This window comes from Pelecanus crispus, chromosome 10 (assembly GCF_030463565.1).
Source record: "Pelecanus crispus isolate bPelCri1 chromosome 10, bPelCri1.pri, whole genome shotgun sequence".
Taxonomy (NCBI): Eukaryota; Metazoa; Chordata; class Aves; order Pelecaniformes; family Pelecanidae; genus Pelecanus; species Pelecanus crispus.
The window spans coordinates 17,675,711-17,695,114 of NC_134652.1; the positions used below are offsets into that span (position 1 = coordinate 17,675,711).

The window sequence follows — 19,404 nt, forward strand, 5'->3', positions numbered from 1 at the left end:
CAAGACAGTGTTTGTGTATGCTATGACCTATCTAATGCCCTGTAGCCATAGTGTATCTGAGTAAAAATTTTTCAGGAGATAACAAAAATATCCAACAGCAACACTGAATTTCAAAATTTGCTGAATATGTTTTGACATATGTTGTCCTTTGCTCTTTAATTTTTCTTAGAAGAGAATCACAATTCAGTAGTGATGGATATGACTGTAATTGTATACATCATTTCCTTTTCCCACCTCAGACTGCTTTGTCAATGGTAATTTCCTCAAATCTGCCAAATAAATACTAGTAAAATTATTAAATCTAAGTATGCTACTTCTCAATTAACCTAAGATGGATTGATAAATATTGTTAGCATTTTTAATTGTAATCCTGATGATAGGTTAAATGAACAGAAAATCATAAACGACTCCTTTCCTGTTTTGTCACAATGTATCTCATCATTCCAAACAACATAGGTGGTGTTTTTGTTGGATTTTTTTTTCCTTTGTGAGTGCAAGGAGTCATTATCTACAAAAGTAGCATACATTCAGTGGATGGCTATTTGGGATAACTAGGGCTGAGGAGACTGAGCTGACAAAAACAGAGCAAATTTGAAACTATTCTGGAAGCAAACCTTGGTAAACTGTGTAAATGAGAAATTGAGGAGAGGCAAGATACTTGGAATGGTTCATGCTAAAAGTTAACAGGATTTTTCTCCTGTTGTTTTACAAGCATTCCCTGCATCTTGTAAGTCTTTCCAAATTGGTAGGCTCACAGTACCACAAAAGCTATGTTTTCAATATTTACAGTGTGACTGGAGACAACTGCAGAATTTCTTAGGCCTATTCATGGAGTTCAGTTCTGAAAACAGTCTTCTAAACTTCTGTGTTTCAGGTCTTCTCCATATTAAACAGCCTGTCTAAGCCTTTTGAGAAATTAATTCATGAGTTGGAGAAGTATTACAGAGATGTCATTTAAAAGATTGACATAATTACAGTATTTTACATTTTCCCCATAGAGAACACAGGGTTTTCTTGTAAGACGCTGTGGAAACACCATTCAGTACTTTGAAAAATCAGGCTGCTTATAAAGAGGTTTAAGAATGAACTTTTCAAATTTTTTTTTGTGTTTAAACACCTACTTTTACACCTACAAAATAGACCTTAGCAGAATGTAAGCACCAAAGACTATGAAAGTGATCCAGAAAGTTTACCTGCTATCTGCAAAATTAACATTTGGTGTAGAGGGAACAGCAAAATTCCCTGGAATTGGATTCCTCTGCATGTGCATAGATGGTTCCCAGTGTGAAGAGCTAGATTTCTAAGCTCTGCTGTTGTTTAGAGGCCTGGCAAAGAGGCACATACTCTTCATCTGAGTGCTCAGCTGGCATGTACTGCTCACCTAACAGAGAATGCTTAGTCCATATGGACAGTATTGAGTCCAGCTTCCCAGAAAACGTTGCTTTTTTTCAGAATATTCCTGAATGTGCCAATCTTTTGCATAAAGCCTTGGAGTTAGAGTACTCATAAGAGCAAGATCTAGCTTTTATTCTTTTCTCCTTGGATTACATCTACTTTTTATTAAATTGCACTTAATAACGTGTTATTTGCTCTGTAAAATGCATAAACAGGCTTGGTACTGGGGTCAAAAACCCAGGCTTGTGTCCTTCAAAATGGAATAACTTTATAACAAAGCAAGCCTCTGACTCAAGCTCCTTCTTTCTATTTGCTCTTGCTTTCTGTTGGCTTGGTGGATCTTGCATTCTTGGTGGTGCAGCTTCAACCAGAGGGTAAAGGGATCCAGACTATAAAGGAGCTCAGTAAAACAGGCCAGCTCTTGGGAGATAGGAGATGTAAGTTAAAAACCTAGAATTTAGGTCTTGAGCCATCTTATTGTCTTGGTGGCTTCTACTGGATTCCTTCCAATTTGTCAATGTCTTTCTTGTACTGACATGCCCCAAACTGGACAACTAGTCAAGATTTGGTCTCACAAGTGGTGAATAGAAGGGAATAATCGCTTCCCTCAGCGTGCTGCCTGCACTTTTGCTAATATGGCCCAATATGCAGTTCACCTTATGTATCACAAGGGCTCACCACTGGCTTGCTTTTAGTTTATTGTCCACCAGGCCCCTCTGATCCTTTTCTGCAAAGCTTCTTTCCAGTCAGTTGTCCCCTAGCCTGTACTGCTGTTGGGGTTACTCTGTCCCAGAGACAGGAAACTTTTTATTTCTCTTCACTGAACTTCACGAGGTTCTTGTAAGCCCATTCCTCCAGTGTGTTGAGATCTTGCCAAATGGCAGTCCTGCCCTCCAGCACATCAACTGCTCCACTCAGTGTGCATTGCAGTGTTTTCAGCTCTCCCTAGAGACCCAACTCTATGGATAACTTCCATATTCTGGTGTTCCTAAACATCCTAATATTTGGCACCTAATTTTTAAGTTTTGTTTTTAGTAGGAGGAATCTAAATCTTACCATAACTGATTCTTCAAATGCACTTGTGTTTCTAAGTCTCTGTGGCACTTGGATACCACTTCCTTGGAGAACACAATTTCAGGTGTCCTGCTTTAAACACAGAAACCAGTTAGACTATACTTTCTAAAGCCATACTATTACAAGCAATATATTAAAAATAAATGTTTAATTTTCCAATGTAAGTACATGGATTACAAGAATTTACAACACAAACTGGATTGGTTTTAGCAACTGTGATTTTGTGAAAGTACCAGATATTTAGTATTAGTTCACTGTATCTTCCCCTCAGCTTTCTCAGCATCTATTAGATGCCTCAGGGCTGCCTTTGGAATGTAATTTGTCTATACCTCTTTATTCTTTCATACTAAGTTTTAACTGACCAGTATAGATATGTCTGTTTCCATTTTTGGAATGAAGTCTCAAGTAAAAGTGAAACAGTCCCATTCACACACTGATGTTTTTACGATTCTGATTGTTGGATGAAATAGCTGACAAAAAGTCTTTTCTGTCACTAATTTCCACCACGAATTTCTGTTGTGCCTTATATACTATGGGGCCATTTACAGCTGAAAGAAGCTGTTTTTCACGCCTTCTTATAAGGGTGAATGAATGACAATTTCTCATTAGAGAACATTTTACCGGCCTTGTAGTTGTAGACAGCAGTTTGTAATGGTCAAAGTCCTGTGTGTATTCATTTTCCTGTAGATATTCCTGCCATTTTTCAATATCATCATCATCTGAATCCCCTCTAGCAAACAAAATCAAACCTACCTTTTTAAAATGTAAGATACAATTATGCTGCTTTGCGTACAGCATGAAAAAAATAACTTTGTTTTCTGTGTGCTGTCTTCCCTAGAGGTTTACTCAGGGGAGGTTGACAGATCAATAAGGTTTAATTATCATCAAAAAGCAGACAAGATAAATTTATTATATATCTATAATTCAGTCAGTTTTAAATATACAAAACTCTTAAAAACAATATTCTACATTGGCAATAATGCATTACGATACTTAAAAGTTTTACTACTTATATACTGTGCAAGATTACAGAAGAGATAATAATAAAAATTGAGTATTTTAGAAAGGAATTAGCTTTAAGATGCTGATTGTTCTGATTCTTCTGCAGGGAAAATGGCTGTATTCCTGTAGGACATATGGCATTTGCTTTTATACTGATGTTCAAACATAGTGATTGGTTGATCCTTGCATTTACACTATTAAAAGCTAGTTCTTCAGTACCCTGAATGATGCAACCTCAAATAAAATTGCTTTCATTTGTTGCTACATAAATGTGTAGCTTCACCATGTTTCTTTTTTCACAACTTCTCAGAGTATTTTTTAGAAATATCCAAGAAATTTATTTCTTTAAATAACTGCACTGTTACTACTATGTTAGTTACAGTAACAGTTTTCTTAATGCACAGAACTGAAGCAAGTGTATGCATAAAATTATGACAGAGTGTACTATTGGTATACCAAATATGACTATATCAGTAAGAGCTAGAAGTAAATATTTTATGATTTTCAGCAGACTATTTCTGTTTAAATTGTCCAGTATTTACATGACTACTCTGGTAATATGAGCCAAAATTGTACTGAACATTTCTGGTAAATAATAGTCTACCTCAAGAAATTAGCTCTGTAAAAGAATTAATGGGGAAATGATCCAAATAAAAATATGGGAGAAAAGATGGTCAAAAAAGGGGTGTTTGAGTGGAGATTCAGTGGCAGTTCTGAGCCAATGGACTTTTAAAGAATTATTTGAAATTTGTGAATTCAGTATATCCCAAATGTATATTCATGCACACTAGAAAAAAAACCAAAATCAAGAGAAGGCCTCAGGAGCATAGGTCTATCGCATTAAAAAGCTACCACAACAAAAGACAGAGTTCTTTTCCTCTTCTATTCCACTTGTGGTTGAGGGAAGAGTAGCAAGAGATGTTAGGAGACAGCATAAGAGTACCTCTGTGACAAGTGACTCCACCTCTGACTTTTGAGTCTTGGTGAACTCAGCAGGGCTGAGAGAGGACTTGCGTGTGGACAAGTAGCGACTGAGTAGATTTAACTGAGGGACACATACAAGCTGAGGAAGTACTTGAAGAAAAGTGGGATGTGATGACATGTATTTGTCATCTTGCTCATACATTATTTGTTCATTTTGATGTCTTTTTATATACGTTGTAAGCTGCTCTGTTTTAGAACTGGCATTAATATGCATCTGGAGAAAGTGGTACAATCAATCTCAGGAACTTTGAAGTTAGTATGAAGAAAAATAATGACTACTAGGTCATCCGTTACCTTTCTGGAGGGTAAATGGAACAGTACCTTTCCCCCTGTTTAATAATTGCATATACTCATGAACTAGCTGCTTGTACATGGACAAGTTCGTATATACATAAATAATAGTGCTGGAAATCAGCTCTCTGCATGCAAATACGATTTAAAAAATGTCTTAACATTATAGTCCCAGTCTCCAAAGGGGACATTTCACCTCAGGAAGATAATGTATTGAATCTTCTTCCAGGGGAACCTAAAACTGACAAATAATAAAAGAGTCTTTTAAATGTATGCCAGTATTTTCAGTGTTAGAGTTCACTGGATTGTCATATTCAGTACTTTTTTAGATTTTAGCTTTTTCTGTGCTGGGATGTATATTCATTTTTGTGTGCACAGTTAGTGCCACTGCACATGGAAACTGGCATGTAGACAACACTTTGCACTCAGGTGATATTTTATGTGCCTAATAGTACTTTTTTGCAGAAATGTAGCGCCACAAACAGATGTGGCTTAATGTATTACAGTGAACCTCTAATGTTTGGTTTAAGTCCGATAGTCTGAAGACATACTGTTTTCTGTAACAGTCGTCTTCTGCTTTCTATCCATCACACCTGTAGATTTAGCTCTCTTACTATTTTTTTACTTGTGAGATCCAGTAATTTAGAAAGGGAATTTGATATGGTTAATTTTACAAAAATATTAATAGTTTTTCATTATGTCTTTCATGAAGAATTGTGTCAGTAGGCACTAGCAGGTCCAAAAGGAATGCATGGATCTTTCCTTTGCTGTTGATATAGCTGTCAGGCTGGTTTTGAATTGATGTAGGTGGTAGAATATTTGCGACTAAGTGTGAAGGTCACTGGGTCAGAGGACGTGTATCAACTGGGAATTATATTTGAATGTAGGAGTGAGTCAGTGGATATTTTGGGTATATTCTCATGGCTTTTGTTGCTTTGAGTGGGTCTTCTGCAGCCATGTATGTGCCATATAGAGACCTTTATGGTAATCTGATATTTTGTACTTAATATCCCAGTAAAATGCACACATAAAGTTCATGTTATCAGATGGAAGAGATATTACTTATGCCTGGAAGATGTAATATTCTGTGTATTTTTTCAGACTTTTTTTTTAATTAGGATATGTCTGCTTGTAGAAAAAGGTTAGTTTCTGTCTTGCAAAGTGTATGCAGATGAGGAAAGAGCAGTCTGATGTTATTGTAAATTCATGGACTATATCTACATAAAAAGTTCATCATCTTATTTTCCTGCTCTTGAAAGAGATCAGCTAGAAACGACAGAACATATTGAAATGAAGTCTCAGAGTTTCACACATGCCTAACAATGTTAAATCATTTTGCTTTCTCCATAGGATTTTAAGACAGTGCTGTCTTTCCCCCAGTACCCAGGGGAGTTTCTGCACCCTGTGGTATATGCATGTACTGCAGTTATGTTGTTGTGCCTGTTTGCTTCCATTATCACCTACATTGTCCATCACAGGTAAGAATTCAATTTTAAGCACTTGTGTTAAATGGTCAGCATTATGCTGAGGTACTTCAGTTTTTCTAACCCTCACTGAAAAGATAAATTAAAATTATCTCTATCCCTGTTGGATAGTAATAGCAGCAATGTGATTTACACCAGAGAAATCAAAAACAGGTTATGTCAACCATTTTTCAAGCTGTTCCCAAGCTGTATCTTTCCTGAGACGTATGTCTAAATTTTCTACACACTAAGATTTCTAACTTGACAATTTAATATGAAACCCTGAGCGCTATCAAATTGCTGTCTGGCAAATTCCAGTCAAAGAGCAGCACTTTGGACAGCTACACTGGGGGTACTGGCTTCTAAGACCAAGTTTGGTTGAAAGACTTGGTAACTATGATTGGATAAAATAAACTTTCTTTGATTAATAAATCTTCTTGGTTGTAGAAAACTTGTGTTTTCCTTTATATGAAAGATTTATAGAAATGCCATTTTAACTACACACTTCTGTTAAAGACCATTAGCAATTTAAAAGAGTAGGAATGTATTGTACTGTAGAAGCTGCTAAATATTAATTAAGTGAACTTAATGCAATGACTTCTGATCTTCAGCTTCCATTTAATCCTTTAGAGATGTCTTGTTAAAGTTATGCATATCTGAAGCTATGCAATAAGCCTTTTGGTTTTATAAGTCTACTTTAAATGTTTGATTAGGTGGAGGAAACTTTAAGCCAGTAGACCCTTTTCAGTAGACTCTACAATTTCTACCATTGATTTTACCTGTTTACTATTGATTTCAATGCTGTATAAATCAGACTCTGTCATATAAGTAGATTGCTAAGTAGGTATTCAAGAATCAGAGACTTTAATGCTATCATATTAAGCATTTTATCCAGTGTAATTTTCATAATAGATATGTTGGTTTTTAATTTTAAAATGTGATTTTTCAACAGCACAATCCGAATAAGTAGAAAAGGATGGCACATGCTTCTCAACTTCTGTTTCCATACTGCTCTTACGTTTGCTGTTTTTGCTGGTGGAATCAATCGCATTAAATATCCAATTATATGTCAAGCTGTAAGTACCTGCCTTAGTAATTCTTACTAATAAAATGAAAACCTGAAACTATTTTTTAACATAATATTGATAGTTCTTTCTTTTCATATATTGTTCTTGGATCTTAAGTTCTTCAAAATAAGTCATCATTATAAGCATGTCTTTAGGCCGGTGCTGGGAGTGTTCAGTGTTTGGTTGTCACCCTAGTTTCTGTGAGAGGCTGACCAATGCATTAATTTCTCTGCAGCTCAGATTTCCTTACTTTAAAAAAAATCCCTGAAAATCATAATATTTCTCTGTTCTACAGGATAGTTGGAAACTACGATTCCCAAATATTTCTAATGTTCTTTCTCATCTTTGGATTGAATGTGTGGAACCAAGGTTACTGCTGCTCTTTTGTAATATATATACCATTTGCCTGAGGATGGCCCGGGCTTCACTGGGTGATCCCTAAATATACTTGGGCAGCTTAATGTTTATAGTATGATTATGTCTTTTAATTACAACTCAAGCTAAGGAGACAAAGAAAAACTGTACTCTTGTGATTTATGGACCCCTGTTTTCACTGCTGGACTATTTCACATCTCTTGCGTCATCCTTTCTGGGGATATAGTGCTGTGAGATACAGAGAGGGCATGGTTTCAGCTGCTCTGAATATAGAGTCTGGGTCTATACGGTGTGTAAAGAGAGTAATTTCAGTCATCTTCTGTAATGCCTGATCAGGGTTTGTTGCAATTTGTCTTAAATATTTCGTCCTCTCGGATTTTGTCAAAGTGCTCCAGATCTCATGAATGTTGTTGGCATTTACCTGTAGTAAAGCGCTTTATTAAGCCAACATTCTCCCAGATATTTTGCCTGTCACTAATCTTGTTCATTTGATTGGCTGGAATGGGTGCAAACAGCAAGAGTCACCAGTCAACAGCAGAGTCACCATAAAACTTGCATAACTAGTGTAAGAGTTATCACTCTAATTTTCAGTGAGATGCTTTGGAAGCCTTTTGTCTATACTTGTGCATGACCATCAATAAACTGCATATGTAGATCTGTAAGCACCTGTAACATTCTGTGTGCAAAGTCTACCTATGTATACTACGTGGTACTCATTTAAATGACACAGTTGTCCACCAGAATATTCTGAGATAAATATCTCACAATATCTAGTGTATTGTGTCATAATTAATCTGTGAGTTGCAGCAAATTGAAATATCACTTATTATTGCCTTTATCTGCAGTTTGCAAGTGAGGGTAGCAGATTAGTTTGTAGGGCAGCCATGGCCATGTAATTACACAATCACAAATGACCATCTGTTGTTACAATCATTGTCTGCTTATTTACTTTGCAGATTGCATGGTAACAATGCAGTATTAACAGCGATAATGAAAAATTGATTGAGATAAATGAGTTATTAATAATCTGTTATGAGTAATACATAAACTACAGGGGTATCTTCATAAAATGCATTATCAGTGACAGCTGTTTCTTGCTGTGGTATAGGGCCAGATCCTGAGCTGCTGAAAAACATGTACACTTAGAGAAACTGAATGTATCCATTCACTTATGCCTTCTAATCTGTTTCACAAAGTTAATTATTTACCTGACACCATGCTACATAGACAATATCATCAGCAGTTAAAATTTAGGAAAGATACAGGACACACACGACACACACAGTCCTCTGGTTCCTCGTATATATTGTCTGATGTAATAGGTAGGGCTAATGGATGCAATAGTCCGAACAATCTAAGACAAGACTCCTATAGCTGGTAACACAGGCTGAACAAACATTCACTCCCAGATCACTGTACCCAATCACAGACCCTTTCTTGCCTACTGACAGGAACGTTTTTCAAAATTCTGTGAGTCCCAGTGGCTGTCTCCTTCAGGGTGATAACCCTGAGAGGATTACTCTGTGAATTAATATTCAGGGTGCCAAAGCTAGGAGGTAAGGAGTTCAGACCTACTAATGGTTTCCTGAGAAGCTCGCATATTTGAACATTTCCCATAGCTTGTGCAAGTGGTGTTGGGGTGGATAGCACTCCTTTTCTCCTGCGTGTGGAATATAGTAATTCTTTAAATCACTCAGCCTAATGAAAGGTGTATTTATATAGCTGTTTTGGGCTTGTGTGTCCCTCAAGTCTAGGTTTTGTTTCTTTCTCCTTCCCCCCCCCACCCCTTATTTTCTTTTTTCTTTTTTTTTTTTTTTAAAGTTCTGGCAAAAAATGGTATTAGGGTTTAAAAATACCTTTCTGAAAATATTACTGCTTCAAGCAGCAGTAACATATTAGTTATACTCCATGTGTAACACCATGAGTGTTGCTACAGCACAGGTATCTTTCCATCTGCTACAATTCAAAACACAGCTTCACCTTGCAGCAACATAATTTTGCACTTTTTGTTTTCTGAGTGCATAGGGGAAGATTCCAAGTGCAAGCATTTTCTGTCCTAATCACTGTAATGTGGTGTCAGCCAGTGAACCTCCACCTTTCTTATTGTAATTATCCCTAAAACTTTTGCACAAATTTCACTGCAACATCCTTACCCAAGTGAAATAATAGACTGAGTTAATTTTTATCCTTCATAATTAACCAAAAAGGGTGGTTCTAAAATAACTTCAGTTGGATCACCTTCTCCCTCTAAATGAGTTGTCCCAGGCTAATTTTAAGCAGCAGGAATTAGTGCTATGGAAATGTACCCATTTTCTGTGATAGATAGCTGGAAGAGCCTTCATATCCCCTTGAAGGCAAAGTAATTACACAAAAAAATGTATTTTCAGAGATGGTAAGATATTTATCTGGAATCTAAAAATCTAAAACCCCTTTTTAAACCTGCATACCTATTTCAGAGAGGATTTTGTATAGACAGTCTCACTTGTATATCTGCTATGCAGTCTTTATGATTTATAAAGAAAACTGATGTTAGAGTGCTGGTCTGGAGGAGTTGATTGCTTCTTCACAGATTTCCTGTGTGAATGAGGTTGTATCTACAGACTGTTTAGATTACCCACGAATCTCATTCTGGGTGTCACTGAATGCTGGCTGTTCTTGTAGAATCCAGAGTCTTGAGTTATGGCAAAATCTTTCATGCAAGGCAGAGGTTGTGTTAGGAGCAGAAGAATGGGATCAATCAGAGCCCAGTACACTAACCAGAAAGGTGCTTCCATCAGCGAGTGGATGATGTAGTCAGCCCCTTCCATGTTCCACAGTCAGGGTCTTAGATTACTTTCCTTCAAAGGGCAGAAGGAGGCTTATTCCTTTCATGTAAGGAATGAGACAGGAGACACAGCTGTAGCAGGGTCACTCCCTGCATGTGGGAGGCATTGATTCTGTACCCTCAGTCTGAAAGATTTCAGTCTCATGGCCCCTACTTTTCAGGAGAGCATGATAGCCGTAAGGCTATGGATGCTAGGGGATGAAATCGTCAGTTCAGTATGTTGAAGCATGAAGAATAGGCTTAGGGGCACAAGATTCATGAGACAGAAAAGTTAGGGAGTGAGACAGAATTATAATTTTTTATCCTAGTGGCCAGTCACTGAGTGGCTTGATTGCTTCAATCACATCTCCAAGAACCTCCTATACAGTTTATCAAATAAAAGTTTCCATGTAAAATTTGGCAAGGCTCAGATCTTCCTCCTCCCTGTTGACTGCCATATGTGAAACTGCTTATGCATTCCTTTCTGTAGGGCAGTAAATGTTCAGCAAGAAAGGCAAAGCTCATTCCATACTAGCCAGTAGCCTGGAAGTTAGAATATGACCCTTGGAAGTTTGAAATTTGGATTTGGATCCTATTAAACTAAGGAGGTCCTACAGCTATGAGCCACATCTCAGGTAGGAGCTGTAGATACAAAAATGTTATAGAAAGAGGAGGAAAACAGCAGTCCTTTCTGTGGTTTGGTGGGGGTTTTTTTTGTTTGTTTGCGTGGTTGGTTGGTTGGGTTTTTTTAAGAATGGGTGTAAAATTAAGGTACTGTGATCAAGTTTGCCAGTGGTCTTTGGTGAGAAAGGTGCTGCATTGTTCAGCTCTGCTGAGACAGGAACAGAGCTATTCATATGCACAAGCAAGAGTTTAGGTGGCTGGAAACTTAACTAGCAGCAACCTATGACAGCTACAGACTTTGCACGCTATGCAGTTAGATGTGCATGCTGTGCCAAAGATTGTCCTTCCTGGTCTCAGATACCTGATTTGTGGTTCTGAACTTCTTGCTCTAAATCTTTTACCTGTGAAGGGAGCACAGGGTTGTTCTAAGGCTAAATGTTTTAAGGTCATGAAATATTCACATCCAGTAGTGTTACAGGCTGCAGAGAAATTCCTGAATCCCTTCATCTCACTGAAAAGAATCACTTTTAGTGCAGGATTAATGGTTTAAACAGAATGTCAGTGCATATTCATATCATACTTTAAATAGAACTGGCTGAAGAAGGACAATCTTATCTGAAATATGATTACAATTGAAAAAAAGAAAAAAGAAATTAAAAACTAGGGGAAAACAAAGAAATTGGTGTGCAATTAAAGCTGATCAAGAGAGCTTTTTGTGCCAAAATGCTTTGCATAAATGTGTATTCTGGTCATAACTGTGGTAACTGCGTGGTGTGGACCTTAAGTTACCTCTAAGGCAGTGAAATTTATTGAAAGAGCACATGCAGAAAGCATTTTCTTACTGTAGAAAAGCATAATCTTCTATTCAGTAGGCTGGTGCTTATTCCCAAAGATAAGAGTTCTAAGAACATGGGACGTGGAAAAAATGAGTCCAAGGAAACAATAAATTTTTCACCATATAACTGCAGTTATTAAATAGCTTTAGGTGCAATGCTGTCGTCAGTGCATATGTCCTGACAGTTCTTTGGCTTGTCAGTGGAATGAATACCTTCTTACAAATAAGGGTCATCACTTGAATATATTCAATCATAATCCTTTGTTCTGTGTGGAAAACTTGACCCTTCCCACACAATTTTATGTGAAATACAAAAGCTCTACTTATAGTGAAAATAGTTTTAAGTGACACTTGGGTATTTAATTTGTATCTATTTATTGGCTTCTTAAGCTTTACAGAGGCACAAATCCAGTAACAAGATATACACAGATAAATTTGTACCCTGGACCTTTAGTGCATACACCATTAAGTGAGAGTTTACTGAATGAAACTATCTTTGTTCTGTTCCCCTTTCTGTTGAGCCTTGCCTTCCCCTTCCATGGCATGAGCTGGTATCTCATGTATTTGTAGCATAGGGCTTAGATGTCTTCCTAGCTTAAGAGAGCTAGAAAGAGGTGATCCCACTGAAGGGGACAGAAGAGCATGCAGCCGCAGCCCCTAAGTGCAACAGTAAGGAAAATGCATCTTCGTGCTATGACTGATGTCAGTGTGGAGATGTGGGGAAGGAAGTGGCAGAGAGCAAAGCCCACCACTTTGAAACACTGAATTTTCAAGATGAGGTGTGACAAGCATTTCTTTACTAATTATTATTAGTGGATGAATAAGAGCAAAAATTCTAGTCCAGAAAGCTTATTTTGTGATGGAAAGAGAGAAACAAAATCATCACCACACAGAGAAAAGGTAGACTTTCCTTTGGAATTTAGTATAACAGCTCAGCGCATCCTTCCAAATTCCACATTTTTGTTGTGTCATTGTCCTGGTTTCGGCTGGGATAGAGTTAATTTTCTTCCTAGCAGCAGGCATAGTGCTGTGTTTTGGATTTAGTAGGAGAAGAATGTTGATAACATGCTGATGTTTTTAGTTGTTGCTGAGTACTGCTTATGCTAGTCAAGGACTTTTTCAGCTTCCCATGCTCTGCCAGGCGCACAAGAAACTGGGAGGGGGCACAGCCAGAATAGTTGATCCAAACTGACCAAAGGGCTATTCCATACCATATGACGTCATGCTCAGTATAGAAACTGGGGGGGGTTGGCCGGGGAGCAGCGACCGCTGCTCGGGAACTGGCTGGGTATCGGTCATCGGGTGGTGAGCAATTGCATTGTGCATCACTTGCTTTGTATATTATTATTACTATTATTATTATATTGTTATTATTATTATTTTACTTTATTTTATTTCAATTATTAAACTGTTCTTATCTCAACCCAGGAGTGTTTCTCACTCTTACTCCTCTGATTCTCTCCCCCATCCCATCAGGGTAGGGGGAGTGAGCGAGCGGCTGCGTGGTACTGAGTTGCTGGCTGGGACTAAACCACGACAGTCATACATGTTTTATCTCCGGATTGTCACCGTTGTCCTTAAAATCTGTCAGTCATGAGGAGGTCCTGTATCATCAGGATATATCCTCTTTTCCTTTAAGCAAGAAGTGTAAATGGATATTTTTTGAGAGGGAGAGGCATATTATTAAAGAGTTAGTACAGAAGATGATAACATTTCTCTCTCTTGACCATGTTTGTTCAATTTGTCCATATATCAGAAGGAACTAAGTTTTTGAAATATGAGCACACTGTGAAGAAAAGTAATGTGACTAAGGTGTGGCATAGCAATGATGTTTTCAGTTCAGTTGCCTCCTTGGAAGTTCAATAACATTGTTTTATTGTACTATTTTTAGGAATCTCATTCATTTAAGTGGCTGCTCATTTCTCTATATATGGCCATACATGTTGTTGTCAAAATTTCACATGTACATGCCTTCTCACAAGGAGTTCATCCCTGCTGCTCGTATTCTTATGGACTCTTTGGCATACTTGTGTAGAATAATTACAGAATATATAGTAGCAGTGCTATGCTGAAATGAGAAAGAGGTTATGAACCAAATCTCCAGAATTTTTCCTGTTCTTTCTCATGGTTCCCGCCTCCTTTTTTTCCCCCCCTTCGCAGTCATATTCACTGTGTCCCTACAGAAATGCTGCAAGCTGCAGATGAACTAAGTCCAGACAGCACTGGCCACTGAACTGGCAATGTCTGCCAGCTGATGGTACAAAGTTGTCTCATTCTCTTATTTCTGCTTCTTTTACCTCCAGCAACAACAGCTATGAAGGCTTTATACTTCCTTGTCTAATGTGTCAGACAAGTCCCAGAAAAAATTACAAAGTGTTTTCTGTTTATGATATTTGCTGCTATCTTCAAGTTTTGTGCTATATTACTAAACATAAACAAAATTAATGGATTTTTTTTTCTTTACCTATCAATTATTTTGTTTTAATTTGAGCAAAAATGAACACTGGTTCAAATAAATCATTATAATAGATTTGTGTTAGCTTTATTCAGCAATTCTCTGTATTCCTTAAACATTTATGTGCTTTCCAATTATAGCAATATTTTACTTGTCACTGCAAAATGTCAGGTTATTGCTTCAAAGGTAACCTCATTTTATATAATCAGATGAAGACTTAGCTGATGTAATAAAGCCCTGGAGATTGGATAAAATTCCAATAACTGTTTCCATAGTAATGAATAACAATTACTAACATAACAAAGATGTTAGTATTTTAGAGGTGTTTGTACTTTATTTTACTTTCAATGATAAATACACCAATTTCTTGGAGACAAAATGATAACAACACTACTGAGAGTTTGTATTTCCTTTTAAGGGAGATGCCAAGATCTGTCATTTAATTTTAAAAATTGTATGGCCAAGTTTATAAGTTCCTTAAAATATGTCTGAAAATAATCTGGTTTTAGGCAAATAGCACTGATCCTATTACAAGAAGTCAGCCTTGGCTATACGCAGCTGAGAGGGAACTACAGCAGGATATTCCTGAAAAATGAAAGTAGCATAATAGCAAGCAAAAATGACAACCTTTCATTCATTTTTAAATTGCATTGTCATGATAAGCTAAGAAATCTTGCGACACAAGCTAAGCTTCGCATCACTTTAAACCCAGGTGTAAAAAGTTGTCCTTAATCAGGTTCTTAGAAAACAAATGTCTTTACAGTCTTGGTTTCATAACATACTATCTGGTATCACAGATGTTATCTATGATAGGTTAAATAACAGAGTCCATGCGCTATTTGAAAGTGTTTTCCCTGGATAGAAATAACCAGAGTGAAAGAAAAAATTGATGCACTTAACAAATTCAGTTTAAAAAATCTGTTTGCTTGTACACTTATGCATTAAGATTCTTCTAGAACTCTTGTTTTACTGATCCACTTACTGACTTGTTTAACTGCCCACTCTTTTTTTAGGTTGGCATAGTACTACATTATTCTACACTCTCTACTATGCTATGGATTGGAGTAACTGCCAGGAATATTTATAAGCAAGTCACAAAAAAACCTCAGCCATGCCAAAACAGTGATCAACCTTCTTATCCAAAGCAACCGCTACTCAGGTATGGAATATTAGCTATACTTTTTTTATGTATTCCTAAAACATAGATTTTAAACAAACTCTCACTCTTATTTCTGTATTCTTTACATTTTACAGACTATAAATAGGATCCATAAAGAATTGAGTCACTTAGGTGTATATAAAAATCTGAGTATTTATTTTATGCTAATAGTTAACTCAGGAGATGGAAATATGCAGAATTGGTATTGGCTAGGTTCAGATACCTTTATCTGAACAGGAACAATTCAAATGTTCCTGTTGGTTTCTTATGGAGGAAAAAAACCTGGCTTGCTTTTGGATTAAGGCATTATTTAATCATCAGAAACTGCGCTATAATGACTCTCCCTTTACCCTTATCTATTCTGCTGTAAATCTTGCCCACACTTGTATTGATTGCGTAGTGACCTGATAGCAACCTTCCTCATTCCACATCAGAGATCTAATGCTATTACAGGAGCGACTGAAAGTCTGGACTCCCTATCAGCTTTCTAGATGGAGCAGACTAACTAACATGTCTCTGACAGCGTGGCAGGTGTAATGCAGTAAGAATTTTAACCAGATGCCTATGAGATGCTGAAACATCAAGCCAAAATAGTCAGTCTGCATAGGGGGGAAAAAAAAAACAAAACAAAACAAAACCAACTTACCACAAACTAGGATTTCCGACCAAAGGCATGAGAAGATGGATTCATCTTGTTTGACTTCAGCTATGAAAAAGTTAGGTGTTAGCCAAAGTTACCTAGTGTCCCTGTATAGATTTTGGAGGGAGACTGAGACAGAGAGGAACTTCCAGAGAACAATTCCTCCCATCTGTCTTGGATGTTTGTGTGAGGACAGGACAAATTGTCTTATGGAGGCGCCTCTTTCCCCACAGATAATGGAAAAACCTGAATGGCCAATTTGGACTAAAGACTTCAGTTTTATTACTGAAGGACAGGAAATACGAATTCTACTCTTTATGGCTTTGCTGTGAAAAATCCAGATTAGTGTATTCTTTTAAACAGACTTAGCTTATTTTATTTTGAACACAAAATGTTTATTAAGTAGCATTTATAGATGGCTGTGTGATGTTGTCACAACTTGTTTAAAGTCTATAGGAAGATGAATCATGTTTTGCTGTCTGATTCTGCTGAGTGAAATCTTTATTAACATGATTAGTTTTCTGCTTTTTAAAACATTTTCTTTCTAGAGATGAAATTGATTAAAGTCAACATAAAATTTGTATAGCAGAGAGAAGAAGAGCCATACTGAACATCAGCTTTGTTAGGTGTAAGCAAGAGGATATACTTTCACTGAGAGTGCCTGACTTTGCTAATCCATTATTTACTATACCATTCTTCACAGATGAGAATTTCACTCTTCAGTTACTAGCTCGTGGCAAAATGAATAATTGCCGATTTTCAAATGCTGCAGTGTGGCTATTAAGGTAGAAAATTGTTACAGGTTACACAGACCCAGCGTAGTGTATGTTCTTCAAATTCAAATCTTGTTTGAGCTGGAAAACAACAGACAATCAGGTTACAGAAAAGATTACTTTAATTAGAATCTTTGTTGTACTGGTCATGTTGAGGTTCTCAGACAGTGAAAATAAACAGTAGATGTTTTAAGTTTAGTAATAGAAACGATAAACCTCCTTTTAGCTGTAGGAGAGCATAATTGTTTAATAGCTAAGTAAAACGATTCTAAGTTATTTTTCTCACTCATATCACCATATGTCCTAGAGGCACAGGAACTGAAATGTCTAATATGATTTCATAATGGTTAGTACTAGATTCAAAGTGGTAAGGATCAATTTCATTTCATGTAGAAAATGGGCATAGTATATGGCAGATTAAAAATCGCTTTAAGCAAGAAAATGCCAAACTCATAATTAGTAATTGTTGTTCTTTTAGAATGATAATGATCATTTTTACGGACATTTTAAGTTTCCTGGGTTTAATAAAATTAAAATCAGAATTATTCTGTATCGTAATATTTCTATAAAATCCATTTAAGATGCTTATATTTCAGTGCACTCATTTATAAGAAATGTTTTAACTAGACAGTGTTCTTGTATGTATAAGTTGATGCCAGCCTTTAAACATATTGTGCCTCAGGTACATAAGAGATAACATTGCAGTTTGTCCGGGTCTGGGTTTGGGTGAGGAAGTGTTAATTTTTGTCTCCATTTGACACGAGTAAATAGCTAAACGATATCAAGTTTGCTCAAAGGAGATTGAGTTAAGCTTTTTTATATGTCAGGACCATCAGTGCGAGGAAGCATATAATATGGTCTGCAAGACACTTTTAAACAAAAGGTATTTTGTCAGTAATCCCTGTCTATAGACCTAGTTTGACTTGTGTTCAGGTTTTGTTGAACACAAATATATGAATGTGTGTGGCAAGAACTGTACACTTTGCTGTTCTGCTTCGGTCTTTTCTGGTAGTGGATGTATATGATAGACTGGGTTTCCAGTTCACGTGTGAGTGTTTTTGTATTCCTTGTATAGGCACTCGCTATACAAGACATAAGGATATCTTTTGTGAGTCAGTAAGTGAGGACTACTGCCAAAAATCAATACATGGAATTTACCAAGAAATTATAAAAATTCTCTCACCACATTTTTTTCAAGGAACTTGATCCACTCTTTAGAGTAGCTGAAATAATGAAAATAAATACCAAAATATCTAAAAGGAGACCTTACCTGTTAGTAGAAAAGGATGTTTGCTTGTAACAGTTGCTTCAGTTTCTCTGCCTGCTACTTGCATATTTATTTGCAGAAGTAAGACAAATGAAGTGCACCTGATCTTTTCCTCCTAGTTTTCCTTGAGCTGTGGCAAGGTGTATCGTATTATGCAAAACTGTGGTTCTCTTAGTTTTCTCTGTTTCTATATAGTGATTAAACTTGAAATCTTTTTGCAGTGTAATTTTACTGAAACTTACTCTTCATGGCAATATGATTTTGAATATTGCCTCTTTTTATACATTAATCATGCATTATATGGTACATTATATATTATACATGACACACCATATACATTTTATTATGTACATTATACATGATATATATATATATTATCTGTTAATTATAGAGTTAAAGCTCTCGGGGCCTATCACTTTGATGACTGGAACCAGCTGTAACCATTCTGGTATTTTTCACTAAATGTGCCTGGATGCTAATGAGGTGGATCAAATTAATGCATCATTGAATTTTGTGTATTGAAATGCTTAACCTTAGCACTTCAACAGATAATGAAATTACTTCCTGTAAAATATACTCTCTGGTATTCTTAATAGAAATAAATAATTCTATCTGTTCATCCTCTGTGGACTTTTGTTAAACCTAGCAGAGTTTTGGCTTCTGACTAATCCGAAGTCAGATTTTGCCAGCAAAGAATTTGCAAGATTCAGCTATTACTTGCAATGTACAAAACTTCTTGTCAGCCCAAGCTGAGGCACAGGTAGTATTAGTTTTTATATCTGACACGTGCATGCATTTTTCATGTGATGTTGTGTGCACGTACAGATTAGACAGGAGTACAGACCAAGCAGAAAATATTCCTGAAAGTTATTCTGTTAAAATCATTCCTTTCCAGAAAGAGAGAAAAAAATTACTATAATTTTTAATAACTGCTGAGCACAATTGCACTATAAACATTTAAAATAAAATAACATTCAATAAGCTGCCAACTGGGCCAGAGATTGGTGTTAAAGAGACAGATAATTAAGTTACCTTTTATCTCAAGGTTAGGTACAAATACGACTCCTAATTTCCTCCATCCTATTTTATTCAATGAGCATCTTGCAAGGTGACTAATATGGCAGACTTCAGATTACAGAGAGTCCAATATCCTATATCTGTCATGAAAAAACATCCTATATGCATAAACAAGGTTGC

General features: G+C 36.5%; 1 protein-coding gene across 1 annotated transcript in view; it reads left to right on the forward strand.

Moving 5' to 3' along the window:
- The window catches only part of LOC104032468 (adhesion G protein-coupled receptor A3), a 285,114-nt gene that overhangs the window by 237,370 nt on the left and 28,340 nt on the right, over nt 1-19,404 (forward strand). Inside the window, exons 15-17 of the mRNA XM_075717669.1 lie at nt 6,097-6,224; nt 7,162-7,285; nt 15,382-15,527. Of these exons, the coding sequence (XP_075573784.1) occupies nt 6,097-6,224; nt 7,162-7,285; nt 15,382-15,527 (398 nt within the window). The remainder of the gene's footprint in view (nt 1-6,096; nt 6,225-7,161; nt 7,286-15,381; nt 15,528-19,404) is intronic.